At 61.8% G+C, this 19,081-nt stretch overlaps 1 protein-coding gene across 3 annotated transcripts in view; it reads left to right on the top strand.

The window, feature by feature from the left end:
- Positions 1-19,081, top strand: part of WNT7B (Wnt family member 7B) — a 54,179-nt gene that overhangs the window by 11,165 nt on the left and 23,933 nt on the right. For 2 of the 3 annotated variants that reach the window (XM_027968212.3, XM_027968211.2), the window contains exon 2: positions 16,047-16,273. In XM_027968212.3, coding sequence (XP_027824013.1) covers positions 16,047-16,273 — 227 coding nt within the window. The remainder of the gene's footprint in view (positions 1-16,046; positions 16,274-19,081) is intronic. The other variant, XM_060414294.1, reaches the window with a different exon arrangement.

The raw sequence follows: 19,081 nt of genomic DNA, 5'->3' as shown, positions 1-19,081 counted from the left end.
GCCATGGACTTGAGGCAGCCTTGTGGGCAACCCTGCCTCTTTCTGGACTTCAGTTTCTCCCTCCAGGTGATGGGCCTAGATGCTCAGGGACCACCCGCCCCCTCCAGCCCTCCCGCCATCAGCTGGCAGACTCCCAGCATTCCGAGCTCACTCTGCACACCAGCAGCGCCCACGCAGCCTCTGTGCCAGGGGAACAAGACTGGCCGTGTTGCTGTTGTCCAGTCACTCAGTCGTGTCCGACTCTTTGTGACCCCATGGGCTGCAGCACACCGGGCTTCCCTGTCCTTCACTATCGCCTGGAGTTTGCTCAAACTCATGTCTGTTGAGTTCATGATGCCGTCCAACCATCTCATCCTCTGTCATCCCCTTCTCCTCCTGCCCTCAGTCTTTCTCAGCAGCAGGGTCTTTTCCAATGAGTCAGCTCTTCGCATCAGGTGGCCAAAATATTGAAGCTTCAGCTTCAGCATCAGTCCTTCCAATGAATATTCAGGGTTGATTTCCTTTAGGATGGACTGGTTGGATCTCCTTGCAGTCCAAGGCACTCTCAAGAGTCTTCACCACGGTTCGAAAGCATCAATTCTTCAGCGCTCCGCCTTCTTTATGGTCCAGCTCTCACGCCCATACATGACTACTGGAAAAACCATTGCTTTGACTATACTGGTCATGTTCGCGGCTGTAATGGGGAAGCTTGCTTCCTTCTCCATCACTGAGCCAAGCCCTGTGGTGCCCACAGCAGGAGCCCTAATCCATCAACAGTGACGGTAGACCAGAAGGTGACCTCTGACCTGGGTCCTAGAGAATGGGCCAGAGAGGAGAATGGTGTCTGTGGCAGCGAGGTGACTGGGAGAGGGGAGTGGGGGCCTGGGGGCCGTGGACGGCGAGGAGGTGGCCCTGGTTAGGGTGGGGTGGGGCAGTGGGGGGCGAGGGCTGCGTGGATGCAGGGCAGGGGGCCCCAGGCCTGGGGAGCTGCAGGGCAGGGGTGAACTGCTTCCTTCCGAGCTAAGGGAAGACCCTGGGTGCAGAGTGGTTGGTGGGGGAGGGGAGGAGGCTGGTCCGGCCAGCCTCAGAGGGAGGGGTGCCCAGGGGAGGTGGATCGGCAGGGCTGCTGGGAGGTTGAGTGTGGGAGGGGAGCCCTGTCAGCACCCAGGCTCCGAGAGGCCAGGCCTGTGGTTGTGGGATTGACCGCTGATCCCCCAGCGCCCAGCACAGCACTCGGCTCTCAGCTGGTTCCCAGTACACACAGGTCGGATGGTCTGATGGCGGCTTGCATGTTTGGGGCCCAGCAAGGCCCACGGACCTGGTCAGGGCCCCCTGCCCAGCGAGGGCAGAGGCCTCCCAGCCTTGGGTGTATTGGCACAGGTGGGCCCAGGGCGTCGCCGGGGGCAGGATGGCGGTGAGGCTCCCCAGACTCCCATCTTCCCAGGGTGACTGGCAGGAGACCTGGGAGTTTCCGGGGGCTGCTGACACCCCCTCCGGAAGCAGCCAGATCCATCCCCTCGCTGCGCCCATCCTCCTAGGCCTGTCCTGTGTCCCCGGTCCCTGGCTGCCCTGGGTCACTGCGGCAGGCAAAGTGCTGGCTCGGCGGCCCCCACAAGCCAGGCCCCGGGCCCCGCCCTGGCAGGGTCCTGGCCTCTCATGGTGCCGCTGTTCCTGGGGAGTGGAGCCTGGGGTACTGCCTGCCCAGGTTCCCATGGTGACCCTCCTGAGCCTCGGGTCCATGGACTGGGCTGGGAAGGCGGTGGCCTGGGGGTGCCTTAGGTCGTGTGCCCAGGGGCTGGCTGGGCCAGGAGCCCAGAGCTCGCAGTGAAGCTGGTTGCGGTGCGCTGGACAGGGCGTCAGCCGCCTTGGGCTCGGCCACTCCCCCTGTTCCCAGGGGTTCAGAGCACACAGGGACTCTGGGTTCATCGCCCAGGGCCCAGGGGACCCCCAGGACAGCGGGCGGGAGATGCCGGCCCAGGGCTGTGTGGTCAGGAAGGGCTTCATTCCCAGCCGCAGCTCCCGGAGGAGCTGTGTACGGCACCATGCCCTCCCCGCCCCCTCCCCCGCCCCCTCCCCCGCCCCCTCCCCCGCGGGAGATGGAAGCCGTTTCCTTCCATGTGGCTCCAGGAGCAGGCAGGGGCTGAGGGCTGATGACCCCAGTGGCTAGGGAGTCCCCCTGGACGTCCAGCTTCTGCCCCAGCAGTGGGCATAGGCGGGAAGGCTCTGGCTGACCCCCTGGGGCCACCCTGTGCTTGCTGCTCAGCCTGGAGACTTCTGGCAGCGGGAGGGGGATAGAGAAGATGGCAGGAGCTGAAGGATGCTGAAGGGACAGGCGGGGCCTGGGGCTGAGCCGGAAGTGGGGAGAAAGGCTGCAAGCCTGCTCTTGGCTCCGAGACTAAATCCCCGCCAGGTGGCTGGGCGGCTGGGGCCAAGGTCCTGCCCCCTTATTTAACCCGGGGCGGGCTGTAGGAGACAGGGCTGGTGCTCAGGACCCGGGCCACCTGGGTCGAGCTCTGGGGAGCCCTGAACTCAGGGAGGTGTCCTGAGGGGGCTGGCCCCAGGAAGTTGTTCAGGGCAGTTGTTCAGGTCATTACAGCCAGGCTGCTGGGGGTTGGCGCGGGTGGTGGACGGGCTGCTCCTGGGAGGTCCTTGGCTGGGGAGGCCCTGGTGGCCCAGGACTCCTTGGAGGGATCAGTCCAGAACAGAGGGCTGCTTTAAAGAGACGGGGATGGCGAGGGCGCTGTGCAGGGGCGACTGGCCCAGAGGGGCTGCCCGGCTTTGGGGAGAGCAGAGGGCGGACTGTAGAGCACGGGAGAGCCTGGGTGAGTGGGGCTCGCTGAGTCACCGTCACTCGGAGATGCTGAGTGGCCAAGGCAGGTCCCCGCCCGCACCTGCTCCTGGAAGAGGGACGCCGGCCTGAGGCTTGGTGCCCGGGATGGGGACTGGACCTCCCTGTCTGCCCAGAGGGGACGGTTCGTTGTCCACCGTCTGACGGGAATGTGCCCCCCAGGCCTGCTGCTCAGACGGTGTCCAGGGTGGTTAGGAAGGCCGCGGCGCTGGCCAAGCCACTAGGTGCCCAGACTCCCAGCCTGGCCACAGGCCTGCGGGGCCTGCCAGCTTCCTCCCACCTGTCCCACCCACTTGTCCGTCCGTCTGTCTGTCCTGAGGTTTCAGACTGCATCCTGGTCACCCAGGCCTGCAGGCGCCCCCGCATCCAACAGGTCTGGGGCGTCAGGGCTGAGGCTGACCCCCGGGCTGGGGGCCTCATGCCTGCTCGGCCCTCAGCTCGCCGTGGGCCTTCAGATGCCCGGGCACCTCTGGGTTTCAACATCCCCACCTGCACCTCGGGGAGTGAGGAGAAAGGTCAGGGCTCAGGCCTGGGGAAGGTCTGGGCACAGCAGAAGGTGCAGGAAGCGTGGCCATGGCCCTGCGCAGACAGGAGCTGCTGAATCGCAGCCCCTAAGGCCGCCTCAGGAGCCTGGCGTCGATGCGCCCATGTTGGGCAGAGGAAGGGAGAATGGAGGAGAGACCCAGGTGGGCTTCTTGGAGGAGAGGGCATCCCTGGGCCTTGAGCCTTGCCTGGCTGCTGGGGGAGACAGGGTGGCCGGGAGGGGACTGTGGCACAGTCTGGCCAGACCCCCGGGAGCGTCGTGAAGGGCCTACACGCCCAGCAGAGGCCGGCATGTTTCTGAGGTCGGAGGTCAATGTCCTGAGTGACCGGGTGAGGCTCGGACTTCACAGATTTGGCTGACGTGGGGGCTGGATGGATCCTCCAGCTCCCCAGGCCAGGGAGGGCCTGGGAGAGCGAGGCTGTGCGTGTCTGCCTCTGGTGGCTGCAGTCCCTGCTCAGGACCCCCTACCCGCCTCCTGCTCTCTCTCAGGCCACCCGGTTTCTCTCCAGGGTGGGGTCCCCAGATGCCAAGCCAGGAATGCCAGTTATGCGGGGAGGGTGGGGGGGGGGCGGTGCGCCACCCGCGGGGGCGCGAGGGAGCGGGCGGACGCCGTGCTCTCTTCCCCGGAACACTGCGGGCAGCGAGCTGAGCGGGGCAGTGGCCTGGAAAGACTGCAGCCTGGGACCCGGCACGAGGAGCCAGCCCACAGGAGACCCCACCTGCAAGTGGGGGCCGTTCCCCACAGGGGACAGATGGGTAAACTGAGGCTCCCAGGGGCCAGCGAGAGTCAGGGGCTGAGCCGAACCTGAACACAGGATCCCGACCTGGAGAAGGCTCTAGGATCCAGCGGCAGTACCTAGATGGTTGCCCAGCCCCACTGCGCAGATGGGACATTGAGGCCTGGGCGTGGTCGGGGGGCCATAAGGCACCCCTCCTCCGTGCCCCCGACCACGGAACTCCCCGCAGTCTCCCCCTCTGTAAAGGGGGTTGGCAGGGCACACCCTGAAAAGACCTGCTGCAGATGGTGCGGGACACAGGGAGGAGGCCGCTCGGGAAGGATGGTCTTTTTGTCCTGTGGCCCCCTCCTCCCTTCTGGTGCAGGCCCTTTGACTGGGCAGGCAAGGGGATGCCTCACATGGCCTGGCAGACTTCAGTAAAGCCAGCCCTCTGCACATCCCCCCCTCCCCCCATTGTCCCGGGGCGTTAAAGCACTTCCTGACCCAGTAGGGGAAGAAGCCGTTTGCCAGCAGAGGGCTGACTGTGCTTTACTATCAGATGAGAAAACTGAGTCTCAGAAGAGTAGCCTTGGAGTGGCCTTCCCGTAGTCCAGGGACGTCCCCAAGTCACATGCCTCCCCTCAAGCTAGCCTAGAACCCCAGCCGGGGAAGGAGACGGAGACGGCAGATTCAAGGCCGGTTCAAGGGCGGGGCAGGTGGCCTGTGCGCCCCTGAGCCTTTGCTCTGCCTGCACCAGCCTCTTAGCCTGCTGTTCCGCTCCCTCTTGATCCCTCCGGCCGAGGAAGGCTGTGGAGACCCTGCTGGTGCCGAGCCCTGGGGCTGTGATGGAGGCCCAGGGGGTCTGCCGAGTGGTCCCTGACCCAGAAGACATTCTTGTCCGTGCTTGACAAGCAGGAGCACTGAGGCCACCATGCGTTCCTTACCCCAACTCTGCCCCTCGGGGCCCTGCTGGGCTCCAGAACTAAGAACCTCTTCCGGCTCATCTGTGGCTGGGAAGTTCTGGGCCAACCCCTGGCCACCCGAGGAAGAGGCTGGCGGGGATGCAGCCGTGGGTGGGCGTCGGGGCCAGGTGCCTCCCTCCCAGGTATTTGCCCAGTTACTTCCTGGACAAGTGGACCCAGGCTCGCCTCCCTGGCTGATCGCAGATAATTAGAACATTCTTCAAATATTTTGCCGGAGGATGCCCGAGAAGGAAGAACTACAAAGCGCCCCGGGCCAGGAACGTGGGCTGGAGGAGCTCTGGGCCGCTGGGCCCCCCGGGGCTAGGCCAGGGTTGGGGGCCTGGAGGGAGGCGGGATCTGGTTCAGCTCAGCCAGCCTGTCCCTGCCTCCCAGGGAGCTGGGGGCAGGGCTGGGGTGGGGAGGGGGGTCATGTCCAAGGTCTGGCTGGGTGCCCTCCCAGCTGGCAGGGGTGGATAGACCCTGCCCCACATGGCCTCAGGAAAAGCCTGAGGGGTCAGGCTTAGAGTCTGGCTCTCTTGGGGGACCGAAAGGGTGGGAAGGCCTCTCGGAGGAGGGTCTCTGAGGTGGGGAGGTCAGGAGGTCTGGGAGAAGGACCAAACGGTGAAGACGCAGAAGCAGAGCACAGAGCTAGTGACCCGAGGGAGAAGGGGTGTGGCAGCCTCGTGATTGACAGCACCCTGGGCCAATGAGGAACAGTCCAGCGCGGGACTCAGGCCTTGAAGCCACGCCCAGCCGGTGCTGGGGCGGGGCAGAGGGGCAGGCCGGAGCTGGGGAGGGCATCCCCAGAGGGAAGAGGGGGCCGGCTGGCTGGTGTCCTGCGGGAAAACCCTTTCTTCACTGCTCACCTCCCCAAGACAGGTACATGCTTCCTTCCTAGGGGGACGACAGGGGTCAGAGGTCGTCCCCCCGCCCCCTCCCCCGTAACACCCAGCTCCTGGCTCCGGTGTCTCTGGGAGGGGTCTGGGGTGTGGAGGCCCAGTTGGGCTAAGTCATGAGGTCTGGGTTCCGGAAAGTCCTTGGCTGCCAGCCCCCCATGGAGTGCTGCCCCAGTCCTGAGCTCAGGGGCCTTCCCAGGACCCTTAGGTGGGTTCAGGGCAGGCTTAACGCCCAGCCCTGGGGTGGGGAGGTGGGCCGCATCAGGGCGGGGACTCTGTCCTGTGAGGGGGAAGCCGGGGGTCCCTGCCACAGCGGGCGTTTGCCCTCTGCGGAGGCATCTTTGTCTCGGGCTGTGGTTTGCGGGTCGGTCATCAGGGAATTTGTAGGCGAAGCAGCATGCTGAGGTGGAGGTGCCTGGCCCAGCGGCCGCATGCGTGGCCGTCGCCTTAAGGCCCCGTGGACGGATCAGATGGCTTGAGGCTTCCTCTGGGCCTGAGAGGCTGTTCCGTCACGTGGGCCGGGCTGGCAGTGACACCATCTCTGTCTGGCTTTCTCAGGAAGACGGGTGCCAGCAGATCAGGGCCCAGGGGAGGGCACTCTGGGGTGGCCTCCCCTCATAATCACAGCAGCCTGCCCACCTCCAGGGCTCGCAGCGCTAGACCTCACATGGAGGCAGGCATTCGCTCAACAGTGTGTGAAGTGGCAAGGTTCTTGTTCAGTCGCTAAGTCGGTCGTGTCTGACTCTGCGACCCCGTGGATGGCAGCACGCCAGACTTCTTTGCCCTTCACTGTCATAGGCTGCTTTCTATGGACCTGGAAAAGTCGAAGAGAAGATGCGGTGTGCCTGGGGCGCCCGCCCTGCCGGGGCTATGTCAGTGGCAGGGTCCTGCTCTCTGTGCGGGGGGTGGGGTCCCTGTCCCTGGGAGGCCCCAGCGGATGTTCTCACATGTTCTGCTCACTCGCAGGTCCATCCAGCATCCACGAGGACCACTGAGGCTGGATGGGGCCTGGCGGGTGGGGCAGAGCGCACTGTGGGGAGTGAGTCAGCGGGGGCGGCGGAGGGCTGCCAGTGTGGGGAGGGCCTGGGACTCGGGCCCTGCTCCCAACCTGGCACGAGTTTGGGGGCCTCCTTCAGCAGCCCCCCGGGGAAGCCCCCCAGTGTGGCCCCTGGGGACCGATGGGGGAGGATGGTTCTCCAGGTGGACAGGTGACCCTTTAACTGTCTTTGAGGGTCAAGGATGAGGCGATGAGGTACTGACCACCTGGGACCAGGCTCCTTCCCTCCCTCCCTCCCTCCCTGAGTTCCTGGGCAGGTGGTTGGACCTTCGGGACCTTTCATGCTTATTCTGAGGAATAACAACAGCAGCTATTACTATAATTGTCATAACATTCGCCTCCCCACTACTCAGGGGACTCTGAGCCGAGTCCAGCACACAGCAGGCGCTCATGCCACCTCGAGTCCAACAGCATGAAAGATTTAGGCTAGACTACTAGCCACCGGGGCGGGTTTGGAGGGTGTTGGCTCCTGACCACAGCAGGGGTGTCCTACACAGGGACGGGGAAGGACAGGATGGTTCTAGTTGAGCACTGGGGAGACTCTGGCTCCCCCCAGTCGACCCCTCTTGGGCCCTCAGCATCCCTGAGGTTGTTTTGCAAGGACGCTCGGAGAGCCCCGAGGCTGGGCCATGGCAGGAGGGGGGCTTGGCCTCGACAGGGGTCTTAGTGGGGCAGTGCTGGGAGGAGGCTGCCCGTCAGGGCCCAGCCCGGCTCCTCTGGACAGAGGACAGCTAGCAGGTGGGCAGCCCTGCCTCCGGCCCCAAGTGCTGGCCAGGTGCAGGCCAAGAGCAACAGGCCTGCCTAGTGCAGTCCCCCGCTACCACGTAGGGCTCCCTCCACCCCCACGGCTCTCAGGGTCCCTGTGCCCACCTTCCTTATTGCCCCGGGAGCTGCTAGCGGAGCCTGCCTCCCTACTCAGGGTTCCCAGAGGACCAGGACCCCGTGGGCACAGGCTGGCCACATCAGTGGACAGAGTCTAGGCAGAGGCAGAGGGTGGTGGGCACTAAGCAGAGCCAGGCTGGGGGTGCCCTTTGATCCCGGAGCCTCTGAGCCTGGATTTGGGCTGTGTTGTGGCCCATTCCAGCTCCGCCTGCAGAGGGGGCCAGCTCACAGCTACCCCCACAAGCCTGTGCTGCAGGAGGGGTGAGCGGCCTTCAAGCACACAGGAATCATCTTTAAGGTTCACGTTTTTAAAAAATACGTTATTTGGCCGTGTTGTGGTCATAGTTGTGCCATGCGGATCTTTCATTGTGAAACAGACCCTTTAGCTGTGGCCCGAGCGCCTAGTTGCTCCGCAGCACGTGGGATCTTAGTTCCCTGACCAGGGATCGAACCTGTGCCCCCTGCATTGCAAGGCAGATTCTTAACCACTGGACCACCAGGGATGTCCTCTAATATTCACATTTTATTTCTTAAAGGTGTTTTTTTAATTTTAGTTTTTGTAAGAAAACTTGGATTTTTCCTTCTTGCCTTGTTCTGCCATCCCAGTAAAGTCTTGCACAATAAGACCCCTACACATGAAGGAGTTTTGTTCTGAGAGTGCGTTCGTAAGTCCACAAAGTTGGCCCAGGTATCCAGCTATCACAGTCGGTTATATAGTACTGTACCGTAATAGGTTTATGATACTTTTCACATAAACCATACGAACATAAAAAACAAACAAACAAAAAAGAAAGACAGTTTTACAGTACAGAGGAGCCTGGTGGGCTACAGTCTACGGGGTCGCCAAGGGTCAGACGTGACTGAGCGACTGACGCTTTCACAGTTCCTTGAAAAGTATAGTAGTACGGCACAACAGGTGGCATCCAGGGGCTGGCAGGCACGTTTACATCTTTGAAAGTTCACAATGTGAAGGTTTGTATGTGGGGGACTTGCTGTACTGCAACAGTTAACTTTTTTTATTGAGGTATAACTTACCTAAAACACAGAGATCTCAGATGGACAGTGTGATGCATGTCTATATACACGGGCACCCGTGTAAGCACTGTCCAGCTCGGGACAGAGAGCCTTTCAGCCCCAGGAGGCTCCCCTGTGCACCCCTTCCCCCCCAGTCAGCACCTCCCCGCAAGGGTAACTCCCTCCCGGCTTCTGGCTTGATGCAGAGCCTTACCCGGCCTGGAGCTTCTCTGTGTAGCAGCATTAGTGTTGTGCCGTCCCTCATGCAGCGTGGCGCCTGAGAGAGTCACCCGTGTGAGTGGTCTCGTCCCACGGGGTGAATATGCCACAATCTGTCTGTCATCCTCCTGGTGACAGCGGGTGGTTGTTCTCAGTCTGAGCTGGAGACCTGCATGCATGTCCTTTGGCAGACATAAGTGCTTGGTTTCCTTGGGTGTATAGACCCCAGAGTGGAATTGCTGGGTCAGAGGGGAGAGCTGGTCCAGGAATGTACCCCTTGGTGGGTGGGTGCAGAGGCCGATGTGGCACCGATTTGCTGCAGAACTGCTGGTTTAAGCTTTGGTCCTCCGAGAGACGCAGCTGGTCTCTCCCTGGTCCCCACAAGGAGGCTGGACCCTGGCGGCTCCCTGCAAAGGGTCAGTGACGGATGCAGTCTCAGGCGGTGAGGATTGGCTACTAATGGCTAACACTGATGACCTCTCCCCCGGGCCAGCTGCAAAGCGCCATGTTCTTCGACTCATGCACCCCTCCAGGCAGTTCTGTGATGTGCCAGTGCAGTTATTACTCCCACTTTACAGATGTGGAAACTGAGGACCAGCGAGCTTAAGAAACTTGCCTGAGGTCTCACAGCCGGGAAAAGGCAGAGCCAGGGCTCCAGCCAAGCTGGCCAGCACCGGCGCTCGCGTTCCTAGCCCCTCCCCACAGCATGGCCAGGCAGCAGGCTGGCTAAGAGCACTGCAAAAGCCCCGCCCCTGGCCATTTCTCTGCTCATCAGCCGCCTGGCAGCACGCCTTCCCCCACCCCCACTGGAGCCCCTCACCCTACAGGTGGTCCCGCCCACTTGCACTGCTCTGGCAGGTAAAAGACCTTCTAGTTGTTCAGGGGCAGCCGCCTCCTGTGCCAATGCTGGTCTCAGCACCCTCTGCTTCTGAGACCAGATAGCCCTGTCCACAGCCCCCAGTGAAGAGGCAAGGGCTTCCTGTCTGCAGGGCCTGAACCTCCCTCCTCCAAACTCCCCCCACCAACCCGTGGGACTGGCCCCGGCCGGGGTGAGCAAAGTTCTGGATGTTCAGCTTTGCCCACTCCCTCTGGTATTTGCCTGTGTCCCGAGGCCCCCGGATAGCCGAGGGGATGAGTCCGGAGCAAAATTTTCCATGGAAAAAGTCAGTGACTGAAACACAAGCGCCCCGCCCTGCTTCTCTGTGCTCAGGGCCCCACAGAGCTGCCCTGCCAGCCTCTCCCCGGGCACCTGGGCGGGCAGCCTCCCAGAGGGTGAGAACCACCCTGCCCCTGGTGGGGCATCTCACTTGCTAAGAGTCCCCTTAGCCTGTCCAGCACCCCCCCAAACTGCCAGTTACCCCAGCATGCCGCCTGCGTCCTCCCGCCTGTCTCCTGCAGGGCACCAGCTATTTCGCGATCATGTATCTCTTCCCCTTTCCCACGCGGATGGTTTGGTTTCCCTGGACTCCCTGGTCCCCTCACATCTGCAGCCCCCGCTCTTCCAGGCGGAAGGAACAGTCCTGGGGTGTGGGGGGCCAGGCCTGCTCAAGGAGGTCAGTGGCGGGAAGGGGATGGACTGGTTGCCAGACCTTGAAGGCCAGCCATGGGAGCTGCCCAGAAACCTCGATGAACTAACAAGTGACCTGGAGGATTCATTTCATTTATCTGCTTATTTACGTATGGCCACACCATGTGCCATGCGGGATCTTGGCACCCTGACCGGGAATTGAACCCTGGGCCCCTGCAGTGGAAGTGCGGAGTCTTAACCACTGGGCCACCGGGGAAAGTCCCCCTGGGGGATTTTAAATGCGGGACGGATGGAGGCTGTGTTGGGAGAATGGAGAGTGGGCGCAGGTTCCCGCCCCAGGCCGTCTTCTGTATTATGCTCCTGCTACGCGCTCGGCTCTGTGCATGGTCCTCCCCAGTGGTTCAAGGGGCAAAGCATCTGCCTGCAATGCGGGAGACCCAGGTTCAGTCCTTGAACTGAAGGGGAAGATCCCCTGGAACAGGAAATGGCAACCCACTCCAGTATTCTTGCCCGGAAAATTCCATAGACAGAGGAGCGTAGTGGGCTACCGTCCACGGGGTCGCAAAGACTCGGCCACGACCGAGCGACAGAGCACACACCTGTGCGGTACTCTGAGCCACGCTGTGCTGAGCTCTGGAAGCAGAGGCCTGGCGGGGTAGCCTTGGGCAGGACCCCCAGCCTCTCTGAACTCCAGTCTGCACACCTGTCACGTGGGGGTGACAAGGCTCATCCTGCCAAGAGAGGGTTGAGACTCTGCAGAGGCCTGTGTGGTCCATGGAGGGTGCTCAGAATGGGAGTATTGAATATCTTTAGGGGGAAAATAATCCCTGCATTCTAAAGGACACAGTTCTGAAATCGTTTCTGAATTATCAGCCGTATCTGATTACTTATGCTTCTGGGGTGCAATGCAGCTCTCTTCTCAGAAGCCCTTGTTGTTGCTCAATCGTGTCCGACTCTTTGTGACCCCATGGACTGTGGCCCGCCAGGCTCCTCTGTCCATGGGATTCTCCAGGCAGGAATACTGGAGAGGGTTCCTCCTCCAGGGGATCTTCCCGACCCAGGGATCGAACCTGGGTCTCCTGCATTGGGAGGCGGGTTCTTCATCACTGAGACACCTGGGAAGCCCTGTCTCACCTCTAAGGCACACGCTGGCATCTGGGGGATGTCTGGGGCCCCCATCCCCATCCGCCATCAGCACCACCGCCCCGGGGAAGGCAGACTAGCAGCCACAGGCAGGGAGTCAGCCGGGCGAGGCCCCTCTCGGCCCCTTCCACACATCTCACCCATGGCCAGGGTGTGCAAGTCCCGTGTACAGGTAGCATTGTTTAAAATTGTGTTTAACCTAAAATGTCCCCTTCCATGGGTAAAGTGTACAGTTCTGCGGCACCTAGAGCATTCACAGTGCTGTGTGGCCATCACCTCTGTCGAGTCCGTAACTCCTCCGTCACCCCGGGTGGAAATCCCGCAGCTACGAAGCGGGGACTCCCCACTGCCCGTCCCACAGCTGTTTCCGTCTCCGCGGGTTTGCCTTTGCTTGACGTTTCTTATCAAAGGGATCCTATAACACGTGACCTTCTGTGTCTGGCCTCTTTTTCTTTCACCGAGCATAATGTTTTGCAGGTTCATCCATGGAGTGTGTATCTGAACCCCATTCCTTTTTATGGCCAAATAATATTCCATTGTCTGGAGAGACCACGTCCTGTTTGTCCATTCATCCACTGATGGGCCTTTCGGCTGCTTCCTCCTTTCGGCTGTTGTGACTGGTGCTGCTGCGAGCATTTGTGAACGGGTTTTTGTTTGAACGCCTGGCTTCATTCTTTTGGATGCACACCTAGGGGTGGAATTGCTGGGTCTTGTGGTCATTCTCTATTTAACTTTTCAAGGACCATCCCAACTGTTGCCCCACTTTGCAGCCCCACCAATGACGCAGTTGGTCCCAGTTTCCCCATGTCCTTGCCCACGCCTGCTGTTTTCTGTTGTCTGATCACAGCCGTCCTGGTGGGCAGGAGGTGTCTCTTCACTGTGATTCTGGTTTGTATCTCCCTAGTGGTGAGCGATGTTTAGAATCTTTCCACGGGCTTGGGGGCCATTTGTCTTTCTTCGGAGAAATGTCTGAGTCCTTCGTCCATTTTCAAATCGCGCTGCCTTCTGGTTACTGAGTTGCAGGCGGTCTTTTAGACGCAATCCTTGAGTATTTTTATTTTTATTATTTTATTATTTTTGGCTGCCCTGGGCTTCGTTGCTGTGTGCGGGCTTTCTCTAGTTATAGCGAGCAGAGGCGACTCTCTGGTTGGGCTTCTCATTTTGGTGGCTTCTCTTGTTGTGTCTCACAGGCTTAGCTGCCCTGTGGGATGTGAGATATTCCCAGACAAGGGATCGAACCGGTGTCCCCTGCATTGGCAGGCGGATTCTCAACCAGTGAACCACCAGGGAAGTCCCAGTCTCTGAGTATCTCATTTGTCCATTCTTTCACCCACTGCACACTCGCGGTGGGCTACACAGGGGCAGCCTGAGGCCCCAGGGTCAGCTCACATCTGCACTGCCCTAGGCACATTTGCGGTCTTGGGTGGAGAGAGGCCAGGTGTGGAAATAACGACTGTGAGACCGGGCGGGGGGTGTCTGTGTCCACGAGACCAGTGTCCCCCATACTTGTCCTTGGTAACGGGCCCACGTGATGCTGAAGCTGAAGCTCCAATACTTTGACCACCTGATGTGAAGAACCGACTCATTGGATAAGCCCCTGATGCTGGAGGGCAGGAGAAGGGGACGACAGAAGATGAGATGGCTGGATGGCATCACCGACACGATGGTCATGAGTTTGAGTAAACTCTGGGAGTTGGTGATGGACAGGGATGCCTGATGTGCTGCAGTCCATGGGGCCTCAAAGAGTCGGACATGACTGAGCAACTGAACTGAACTGAACTGAACTGAATGGGCCGAGGGGTTTGAGCCCAGGTGGGCTTGCCCTGGGGCCTGGGAGGGAAGAAAAATTTGCAGAACAGAAAAAAGGGAGGGAGACCAGCGTCCCAGGCAGAGGGACCAGCACGAGCAGAAGTGGCAGCAGGGTCATTAGGGGGTGGGTCCTGGGAGGCCTCTGGCTCTGGGCAAGGAGCCTGGGGAGCTGCGGGCTCTGAGGGGCATGATTGCGGGATGGGGGAGTGAGGGATGGGGGAGGGGGTGCTGGGGTGGCCAGTCCAGAGGAGGGGACCGGAGCTGCACAGCCTCTTTCTGCCCCCAGGTCCATCCTGTTAGACCTCGTTTGCCTGAGGCCCTGCCCTTAGGCGCTGGGGTTCTCACCCTTGGCGGCCCAGAACCTGCTGGAAGAATCCGAGGACGGGGAATGTGCTTTCCGTGTCCAGGCTCCAACCCGAGGCCTGGAGGCCGGTGCCCGGCAGAGTTCCCATCCATCTCGTTTCCCCGGCTTGGTTTTCTGAGCGTCTACGGTTACTTTGGGCTGAATTCCCCAGATTCCAGCCCGCTCCCAGCCCCGCCTGCCCAGATGCTCTTCCTCCAAGCCAGCCCCGGGCATTTCTGCCCATTGTGCCCGTGGGAGACCCAGGGGGGTCCTGGCCAGATTAGCGGGTGGGGCGGGCGGGCCATGGGGATTGAGTGTCGCCAGAGCGTCCTGGGCGCAGCACGTGCTGTGGGCTCAGGCCACATGGGGACTTTCCCAGCTGTCTGTGGGTGCCCAGCTGCCCTGGAAAAACACTGGCTCGCTTCTGTCCAGAAAGGGGCTGGCAGGCCCTGGGCGGAGGAGCGAGCTCATCATGCTAGGAGACCAGGGCCTGGGCAGTGGCTTCGGGGAGCCCCTCGTTGCCTCCCCACTCCCGCCTCTTGCCCTCTGGTCTGCTGTTTGGAAGTCAGACTCCGTCTTAAAACCAGCTGTTGCCATGGGCCTGTGAAAACCAGCTCCCCTCTTTTCAGCTTGCTATCCCTTCCCTGGGTGCTTAAAGCCAAGCAGTGGACGCAGCTTCTGTGGGAAGCAGTCAGAAGGTTCTTCACAGAGCAGGACAAACGGCCTGGTGACCCAGCAGTTCCGCTCCTGGGCACCTGCCCCGGAGAACGGAAAGTGAGGACTCAGACTGAAGCTGTGTGTGTGTCCAGAGCAGGGTTATTCCCAGGAGCCAAAAGCTGGACGCAAGCCCAACGTCTGTCAGTGCCGAGCAGATAAATAGCATGTGATCTCGTCAAATGAAGGAATATTATTTAACCACAAAAAAGGGAGTTCCTGATACAATGAGGACGAACCTCAGGCAGGTTATACTAAGTGAAAAAAGCCAGACACAAAAGGGCATGTGTTATTTGATTCTTTCTGTATGAAATGTCCAGAACCAGCAAGTCCACAGGCGCAGAAAGCAGAGTCGTGGCTGCCAGGGAGCTCGGGGGGTGACCGCCGAGGGGTAGGGGGTGCTTTCTGGGGTGGTGGCGATGCCTTGGAACTTAGTAGTGGTGGTGGTTGATGGACATTGGGGATGTGCTGGATGCCGCAGGATTATAAACTGGCAGAGTTCCTGCCGTGTGAATTCGACCTCCTTAAATAGACAGTCAGGCTGATGACACCCAAGCGAAGAGAGAAAGAGCCCAGCAAGTGCCCCGGGTTCCTGTGGGGTGCTGGGGATTAACTCAGAGCATTTTCAGGAAGTCGCTCTGAGGATGACTTACTGCAGTAAAGCACCTGCCGAGTCCGGCACACGGCTCAGTTCATGCCGGCTCCTGTCTTCTCCACGTGCACCCTGACTTCCAGAAACGAGAATAAAAACGACAGTCATCCCCATGTGTACAGCCTTTCTCCCCCGTGCTTCTCTGGTCTGAGCCTGTGTGGTGGGAATAGGTGTTTTATACCCCATATTGAGGGTGTGGAAACCGAGGCTCAGAGAGGCAGGCTACACATGGGCTGCGGCTGGAGTCAGGACCCGCTGGGCTTGGCCCGTGGCCTGGCCGGCCCCCATAGCAGCCTGCCTGGCTTTGGGCCCCTGGGGGAGAGGGGAGTTGGGGGTCTCTAGGTGATGGGGAAGTTGCGGTTTGCCGCTTGGGGGCAGCTGCGGACAGTCCCAAGTTCGTGGCCGTCAAGTGCCTGCAGAGTCTGTGTGTCTGATCCCGAGGTTCAGAGAGGCGTGGTTCCTGTGTTTGGAGGACTGTCGATTCGTCGGACTTGTGACTCTGCGGTCCTTGCATCCTGTTCTTGTGAATCTGAGGCTGAGGGGACTCGGGGGGTGCGTGCATGTCTTTTCAAAACAGAGTCCTGCGTGGGGGTTAGTGGGACCTGGTCCCTTGAGGGCAGGGGTCTGCACTTCGCTCCCTGGCAGGCAGAGCGTGGCGAGGGGACGCGTTCGCGGCCCGAGGGGCTGGGCGGGGCGGGCACAGCGGGCAGCTCACCTCCTTGGTCCTCTCCCCTCCACAGAGCGCTGTCATCCGTCGTGGCCCTGGGAGCCAACATCATCTGCAACAAGATTCCTGGCCTGGCCCCGCGGCAGCGCGCCATCTGTCAGAGCCGGCCCGATGCCATCATCGTGATCGGGGAGGGGGCGCAGATGGGCATCAACGAGTGCCAGTACCAGTTCCGCTTCGGGCGCTGGAACTGCTCCGCCCTCGGCGAGAAGACCGTCTTCGGCCAAGAGCTCCGAGTAGGTAAGGGCGCCTCCGGGCCCGCGGGAGCCCGCCGTCCAGCTGTGGGCGCCGGGGCCAGGCACGCCCTCGCCCTCGGAAGGCCGGCCCGGCTGCGCCTGCTCACTTTTCCGCACCCGCTGGCTGGTTCCTCTGCCATCCCAGTGCTGCTCTGTGTCTGCGCGGCCCTCTGGGGCTCTGGGACGAGGCAGGTGTCGATGGAAGCCAGCCCGTGTGAATGGATGCTCTGCGGCGTCCCGGGGCGGACGTGCGCAGCGGGCCGGCCGCGGGGTGATGTGGCGCAGTGGTTAGAGGCCCGCGCTGCAGGTCGGTGGCCGCTGGGCAGTCCTGGGCGTGAGGCTCTGTCTCCCCGTTTTGTTTCTGCGCCTGTGTCTGAAAATGAGCTAAGGGTCACAGCTCCTGCAGGGGGTTGGCGGGGGGCCTGATGGGAAAGGCCCCCAAGATGCTGCTGTGATTCTGAGAGTGGAAGGGGTTGTAGGCAGGGGTCGGCGCGAGCAGAGGGTGCGGGACGCCGCAGCGGACACACGGGGCAGGGAGGCGCCCGGCTGAGGGACGGCCGGGCGGGCGGGTGTGCAGGGCAGTCGGGGCGGGGAAGGAGTGGGCCTCTGGGGACACCGGCAGTGATGGCCACTACAGCCGCCAGGCAAGGTTTCGGGGGGCTGAGCCCCACTATGCTTGCACGGCCGTGCCTCGGGCTCCCCGCATGGGCCAGGGGCAGGCTCCCTCGAGCCTGCTTTCCAGGGAAGGGGAGTGAGGACTGAAGGGAGAAGCGCGTGCGGCCGCCGCTGTGCGGCCTTCGTTTGGCCTGGCGCTCGGGGCTTCGAGCCTCAGTTTCCTCATCTGTCTGGGCCCCCCTCACAGGGCCTCTCCCACCTGTGGGCAGGCTAAGTCGCCTCAGTCGTGTCCGACTCTGCGCGCCTGTGGACTGTAGCCCTCCAGGCTCCTCTGTCCATGAGGATTCTCCAGGCAAGAGTACTGGAGTGGGTTGCCATGCCCTCCTCCAGGGGATCTTCCCCACCCAGGGATCGAACCCAGGTCTCCCGCACTGCAGGCGGATTCTCTACCGTCTGAGCCACCAGGGAAGCCCGTGGATCTTGGAGTGGGAAGCCTATCCCTTCTCCAGGGGGTCTTCCTGGCCCGGGGATCACACCCATAAACTTCCCGCATCTCTTACGGCTCCTGCCTCGGCAGGTGGGTTCTTCCCCACTAGCGCCGCCTCGGTAGCCGTAGGTGCTTAATAATCAGCTGCTGGCACGGGTGAGGGTGGGGGTGGCAAGCCGGCCTGCCCCTTCCAGGAGTGTCAGAGGGCGGGGAGTGAGGACGGGGCGCAGTGCCCAGCAAGAAGCGCTGTGCTGTGACCCCAGGCCCCCGCTGCAGGCACAGGGCGGGCCTCCAAACATGTGCGCAGCGCAGGTCCCTCCGAAGGAGCCCAGGCCTGCCTGCCGAGCGGAGCCCCAGCTGCCGGGACCCAGGCCAGTGCTGAGCTCGTGGGGCTGGGGGAGGCGCAGGGGAAACCCCCAGGGGCCCCTTTGCGGTGAGCAGCCTGTGGGTGGCACCTGGCAGCGCCAGGAGGGTGAGACCGCCCCCTCCCGAGGGCCCCACCACCCAAGAGCGGCTTCCCCTCTCCAGGTGCCGGGGGAGAGGGCGGGGCTGCCTCCACACCTGCAGCAGTTGGGAGGGCGTGGGCGCCAGGCGTGGGCCCGAGACCCTGGGCTCCCAGAACGCGGAGGCCGAGGGAGGTGTGCGGTGTCCCGTGGCCACTTGGGGGAGCTGGGTTCAGATCCCCCCTCCGATAGCCCTGCCTGCCTCCCTGGGCACAGGGAAACTCGGCGGACGTGGTCCACGGCCTAAAGAGAAGTAGGAGCTTGCCCTCCACTTAGGACCTTGGGACACAGGCGGTGAGGGGGAGCTAGCCACTCTGCGCCTCTCCTCAGGGTCACGCCCCGGGCGGGGAGGTTCACCAAGAGTACCCAGGAAATGCCGGGCTCTGAGGCACCCTGCGAAGCCCAGAGGAGTGGTGTCGCCCCCCCAACTCCTACCAGGGACTGGCCCACCCCCACAACAGGGAACCCAGATCACTTTTCCTGAAAGCATCCCCTGGTGCTTCCAAGGCTCTTGGCTCCCAGCTCCCAGCTGTTCCTTCTTGGAGACCAGCCCTCTGCCCACGGAGAGAGGCGCCTACCGCCAAGGACTGGTCGATGTGGGTGGGGCGGCTCTGCCTGTGACCTTCTTCATGCCTTGAGCTCCTCTGGGATCAGGCCTCTCTGGCTCTGCTTCACCCGTTTCGCTCTCGAGCAGTTCAGAGGCAGACTTTAGGCAGAGATGTCCACCCACCATCCGCGTCCCTCAATTTCCCCTCCTCCTGTCATCCCTGTGCACACTCAGCCACTCAGTCATGCCCAACGTTTTGCCTGCCAGGCTCCTCTGTCCATGGGGAGTCTCCAGGCGAGAGTCCAGGAGTGGGTTGCCATGCCCTCCTCCAGGGGATCTTCCCGACCCAGGCATCGAACTCGCCTCTCCTGTGCCTCTTGCCTTGGCAGGCAGATTCTTTACCACTGTGCCATCTGGGATGCCCCCTGGTACCCTCTGCTAGGCCGTTCACTGCCTTCGTGTGGCCGACCGACCCTCTTCCTTGGCTGGCCTCAGCTTCCGTGGCTTCCTCTTGATTCTGGTTGCTCCTTCCTAGCCCCTCCCCAGGCAGCTCTCCCCCAGGGTCAAGACCAGTATGTCCCCTGGCCCCCGGCCGTGGACCGCTAGGCAAGGCTGATCATGGGCACCCCCAGCTGAACGCGCGGCGTCCTGCCCCTGAAG

Source organism: Ovis aries, chromosome 3 (assembly GCF_016772045.2).
Source record: "Ovis aries strain OAR_USU_Benz2616 breed Rambouillet chromosome 3, ARS-UI_Ramb_v3.0, whole genome shotgun sequence".
NCBI lineage: Eukaryota > Metazoa > Chordata > Mammalia > Artiodactyla > Bovidae > Ovis > Ovis aries.
This window is presented reverse-complemented; position numbering and strand designations above follow the sequence as displayed.